The sequence below is a fragment of the Ambystoma mexicanum genome, chromosome 11 (genome assembly GCF_040938575.1).
Source record: "Ambystoma mexicanum isolate Mex_15411 chromosome 11, UKY_AmexF1_1, whole genome shotgun sequence".
In the NCBI taxonomy this organism is placed as follows: domain Eukaryota; kingdom Metazoa; phylum Chordata; class Amphibia; order Caudata; family Ambystomatidae; genus Ambystoma; species Ambystoma mexicanum.
Genome location: NC_090934.1, coordinates 888,455,048 through 888,461,047, shown reverse-complemented (window position 1 = coordinate 888,461,047; position 6,000 = coordinate 888,455,048). Strand labels below are relative to the sequence as shown.

Here is a 6,000-nt window from a genome sequence, read left to right as displayed (position 1 = left end):
ATGCGGATGACACTCAGCTCTCTTTCAGGCTCCCCTCAGCATCCTCTCCTCTCGCTAATTCCTGACTGCCTATGCCTGATTCAGGATTGGTGTGCCTCCAACGATCTCTGCCTTAATGCCAGTAAGACTGAGATCCTTCTCATTGGGTCCCCTGGTCTCGCTTTCCCTCCCTCACTCTGGCCACCCTCCTTGGGCCCTCGTCATTTGCCTTCCTGTGAGGCAAAAAAACATTGGTGTCATCTTCAATTCCACTCTCTCCTTCTTTCCACACATCACAGACCTTTCCAACAAGGCCAACTACCAGCTGCACCTCCTCACGGGTATGCTTCCTTTTCATACTTTCCCCCAGAAGCTCACTGTCTCCAGAGCTCTGGTTCTCTCTAGATGTATCTACTAAATACAGCCTCTTTCTCAATCTGCCTTCCTCGACACTCTGCCCTGTGCATCTGATACAGAACAGGGCGGCAAGACTTATCCTTGGGCTCAAGCCCAGGGACTGTATCTCTCCAGCCCTGAAATCTCTCCACTGGCTCCAGTTGGCTGCAAGGATCAAGTTCAAGACCATCTGCATTGGCCAAAAGGCTTTCTGGGGCCGGGGCTTGCACCACATCCAACACTCTCTCTTTCAAAATACCTCCATTCTCGAGCCCTCCGCTCAGCTACCTCCAACCCACTGAGGATCAGACACTCCTCCAGGCAGAGAGTGGACCGCATATCACACTCCTCTGCAGCTGCCTCCCTCTGGAATGGCCTCCCTGCCCCTCTCAAACTTGAACTGGACCACCTGAAGTTCCGAAACTGCTCAAGACCTTCCTTTTCTCCTCTGCTTTTTCTCTCTCTCTCCCCTGCTGAACTACCTGTCTGCTGCACCGACGGGTTGCTTGGCTACCACGAGAGTCTCACTGGCTACCAGGCTCCTCCATAATCAGTCTCCCCTGCACTGCCTCCAGGCCTATCATGCACTTAGCGGCTGTAATTGTAACCTCTACAGACCCCTTCCTCCTTGCACTTACCCAGAGCCACGCTGCCCTGGTTGCACTCATTCAGAGCAATGCTGTCCTGATTGCATTTCTCCTTCCCTCTCCTTGGCACTTCCCCCCTCTCCCTTCCCCCTGAGCTTTTGGGCTGCTGCACTTGCAAGATCTGAATGAGACAAGGCCTACTAAGATAGTTTGTCTTGTCCTCCCTCTGTCTCCCCCCCCTTGTCTTGTTGCACCTAGAAACACTTGTGTACAGGCGCATTATAAATGCCATATCATATCATATCAAATGATAAGACTATTGAATTTGACAATGTGCATCTATTCTGTGGTAAACTGTGCAGTATGCCTTACCTCTCGGCCCATCACGCTTATCAAACACTGTAATAACTGACTCAATAATTGAAACAATGTAATAGTTGTGTGTATTCATTTGATCAAGTTCTCTATACCTACAAGGTCAGCAAAATTACATAACCAACAAAGTTTTCAACATTATCCATTGAATTCACAGTGTCCGCAGTGGCCGTTAGCGACTTTGGAGTGTGCAGCACATGGGGCAACTACCGCTTCAGGACTTTTGATGGGGAAATCTTCTACTTTCCTGGGACCTGCAATTATCTTTTTGCTTCTCACTGCTCTGGTACCAGCCAGGATTTTCAGATCCAGATTGTTCGTGCAAAGAAAAAAGACCGAATCAGCATCACCGAAATCTACATGAAAATTCCTGGATTTGTACTACAAATCAAGAATACCTTTTTTCATGTGAACAATGTACGGTAAGTCTGGAAGTGTGAAAAACTGATGTAATCAAGTAAACAGGCATGTTGGCGATGAAAAGTAGGGTACTTATGCCCCAAAAGGTAACCTGATCATGCAACACCAGATAAAATACCAGAAAAGGTAACAAGAGATTATGGCCCTCATTACAACACCGCCGCTAAACCATGGCGCTATTAGCACCATGGTTGGTGCCGGTGTTGTAACGGGTCCACCATGGTTCAATGGGGAATTATCACCCCATTCCAAGGTTGGCGGGGCGGTAATTCCCCATTGAACCATGGCCCTTCCCCATTCCCATTTTCGCTCCATAGGGCTTTATGGGAATGGGGAAGGCGCTAAGTATGGTGCGGTACCGTACTTAGCACCCAGGTCCCTTTGCGGGTCCCTACTTTAACGGCTGGTGTAAACCAGCCGTTAAGGTTGGGTCCTGCAAAGGGACCTCGTAGTAAGGCGTTAAGTGTTTAACGGCGCTGCATCCTTTTACGGCGCTGTTAAACACTTAGCGCCAGGGTCGTAATGAGGCCCTATGTAAAAAAACTGAAAGAAGGCAAACATGGTCTTGTGAGAAATACCCTGATTAAGTGTGATAATCTTGGTTGCTCCAACTCCTAATTCTCCTTGTCCCATTCATTACTCACTGAGGATACTAATCCTCTCTCCAGTGCTTAAATTCTCAAATAAATAAGTGCCAGGACCCAAATATTTTCCCACCACTGCTGCCACCTCCCTTAGTTGCTCCCCACAATGTCAACCTATCTGGGCTTACACTACAACTTGCACCCGCTGAATGTGGTTGATGGGTGCACTGACTATCACCAGTTCCTAACTAAAGTGAGTCTAAGACAATATGTGCAGGGGCTCAAAAATAAGTGACAGGACTGAGCCCTGGAAAACACCCCCACAAATTAAGCACTCGTTCTCTGACAGGCATCGCTACCAAAGAACTAACTAAGAAAAAATGTCTCCCCTTAGTGGCAAGCCTCTTTAAGAGAAAGGGGGTAGTACATAATGGGACCATTGAGACTACATTATCATAATCAACATTATTTGTTTGTTGTTACCCATTAAAGAATTGTGAGTTATTCAATACCCACCAAATATTAATTGAGATACTGAACTACATGCAGTGAAGCAAAGGAACCAATTTCACTCATGGTTTCTCACTTAAAACTACTCCCAAAGAAGGTCTATACTCTTACTCTTTAACTCTACCTGTAGTACTGTCATGTAATGTACCGCACTGGTGGTGATACTGTCCAACCTTCCCACAGGTGTAAGAAATCCACCAATATGCCAGGGTTGCTGTGTGGGTATGCATTGTAAATTGTGAAAGGATCCCACTACCACCACCCAATGAATTCAGGACAAGTTAAGCTCAAAATGAAGTTTGAGCAAAATGGCACTCCAGCAATTTAAAAAGGGAGGGAAAAAAAAGGTTATTCAAAATCAGACAGTCACAACAAGTAAGTAGGCATGGAAATCTAGAAAAGGCTCACTACAACTAGGTTCAAATCAATAGGCCTGGGCCAGTGTTAATGGTTCAGAGTCTTTGCAGAGGATCACACAGTTCAGAGTAGTTCGCGGTTAAGTCTTTGCCAAGAGTTTCAAACAAAGTTGGTCGGAAGAAAAGTTATTTAAAACAGTAGAGAAGGACAAGGCCTGAAGTGATTGTTGGACTGACATGAAGGATTTAGACTGGAGGGTCTTGCACTCCCCAGGGAAGAAACCAGCAGCAGAGCAAAGCGACAAATAAAAGGTGCGCTCTTTAAAACCCAAACAGGGTTCGGTCCTCCTGGCTACCCGGTTCACTGCAGCGATACACAGCAAATTCGACCAGGGGAGGGAGGCCTTGCTTGGTGTTTGGCAAACTGGTTGGTCCCACCAGCTCAAGGGAATAAGATTCTTTGCAGATCTTCTCTGTCGTTGAAGTTTAGGAGATCCGGACCCGCAGCAGGTCTTCACCGGGAGGTTCAGTAGTTGCAGCAGTCCTCTTCCTTCAGCTTCTCTTCAGTTCTCTTGATCCAGTGGTGACTCTGCCTTCCACGTCCCAGGGACCTGCTTTTTATGTTGTTTTCCCCCATTCACACAGCCTGGCTATCATTCACACAGCAGGGTGGCTGTCCTGGCAGGACAGTCACCTAGCTAATCAAACAAGAGAGAGACTTGGGTCTCCAAGGAGACCCTGTGCAGGGGGCCTAAACCCATCCCTCATATCCTGTCCACCCAGACACTCAGGCGCCTAAGGAGGGCTTCTGTGCAGAAGCCCACCAAAGGACGGTGAACAAAGGAACCAAACCTGGTTTGGCGAGTAAAACACGAGAAAGACCTTTACAAAAAGAAATGGCAAATAAACCCAGCCGGAACCAAATAAAATTAAAAGGGGTTTATATAGCTCGCTGCAAAATAAAAATGGTAGATACCACTGCCACCAGCCAAATCTTAAAGAAAGGGGAACAAAATAATGTACCATGAGAAACAGACAAAAAGGGATAACTATTAACTCTTTCCAGTACTCTGTGGAAGATAGTTTGTACTGGGTCTGTAAATTTAAAAAGACTAGTAAAAGTCAATGGCAAAGTTACATGCTCTGGGAGACAGTAGTCAGTCCTAGAGAATGGAGTTTAAAGTGGGAAGTCTTAAATAGACAGCCCTGTATCACTGCACTAAAGGTGCTGTGTGACACACAGTAAAAAGATGATGCCTATGGAGTAGGTGAGACTCCACAGTCTATGAACACAAAAATGTAAAGCTCACAGCAAAACACATGTAACAGTGGGAATAAAGGCTCACACTCTTACCAGGTGAAAAAGAAGAAAATCATATAAATCAAGCAAAGCTGCAGGGGGACTCAGTAGGTAACGGAAATTAGCCACCCTCAAATCCTCCGACCCAAATCCAGTCAACCCGACACACCAGTCCAACCCCTCCCCCCAAACTCAACAGCCCGCCTACTCTTCCCATCGACCACCATGCACCCCCCCACCCAAGCTCCCCATTTTCCGCCGCTTCCCCCTCCACCCCCCTCCTCTTCAACTCCCTCATCACCCTCCACCACCAAAGTAAATTGCATCCTTTTTAATGCCCGGTCTCTGTAGCAAAAAACAGACACAGCATCTTTGACCTCCTCTCCTCTGACAAACCGGACCTGGTCTTTATCATAGAAACCTGGTTCTCTGACAACTTCGCCCCATCGCCAACTAAGCCTTCCCCCCAGAATACTCCCTCATCCCACTGAACCGTCCCTCCAGAGGAGGAGGACTATCAATCGCCTTCAAGTCTCAATTCTACGCCTCAATCATCAGCAACCAGCCATCCATTCCTTCATGCGAATCACTTCTCGTAAAACTCTCCCTCCCCCCTTCATTCTCCCACAGCTTGCTAATAATCTACAGACCCCCTGGTCCCAATAGACAATTGTCAAACAACCGCTGCGACTCTATTGCCACCGTCCAACTAAACCATCCCAACCCCACCCTTCTAGGAGATTTCAACATATGGCTTGACATTCCCACCAACCCTATGAAACACTCTCTGGTTGACGGCCTAGACTCAATTAACCTCCAACCCCACATAAACGGCCCAACTCACTATAAAGGACACACACTTGATGCCATCTTCAGCTCCCACAACCTAATACATCTAAACCCCCCCACCCCTATCATCTGGTCTGATCACTTCATTGTATCTTTCGCCATTCACTCACTCAACCCTCTCCCCTTACCTGAACCTGAACCTCTGAATCTATGCAAATGCTGGAAGAAACTAATAATCCTTCCTGACCTAGCCAACGCACTCCTTCAGTCTCCCACCCCTACCCGCCTAATCAATGAAAAACTAACCTCTGACGCCTTTGACACATGGCTCAACACCTCACTAATGCGGCTCACACCCTCTTAAAAACCATCAGCCCACCGTGGCCTATTCCCCAGATGGTACACACCTGAACTGAAGACCACTAAACAACTATATAAAACCCTAGAACGCAAATGGCAGAAAGACAAAACCCCCCTGAGCAGATCAACTTTGGCCCGGCACCTTCATCAGTACAAGGCTGAAATCCGGAAAGCAAAAAAAGCCCATTATAATTCCCAAATCCTAAACTGTAAAAATCCCAGCAAAGAACTTCACAAAATCATCACCGAATTCACCAAACCATCATGCATCACCACCCTCCTGACTCCCTCACAATCGCTATGCGACTCACACTCCCTCCACTTTTACACCACAGCCCTCGAAA

General features: G+C 47.1%; 1 protein-coding gene across 1 annotated transcript in view; it reads left to right on the top strand.

The window, feature by feature from the left end:
• The first annotated feature begins 1,247 nt into the window (after positions 1-1,247).
• LOC138505058 (mucin-2-like) overlaps positions 1,248-6,000 on the top strand; it is an 894,965-nt gene continuing 890,212 nt past the window's right edge. The window contains exons 1-2 of the mRNA XM_069625383.1: positions 1,248-1,311; positions 1,495-1,759. Coding sequence (XP_069481484.1) covers positions 1,248-1,311; positions 1,495-1,759 — 329 coding nt within the window. The remainder of the gene's footprint in view (positions 1,312-1,494; positions 1,760-6,000) is intronic.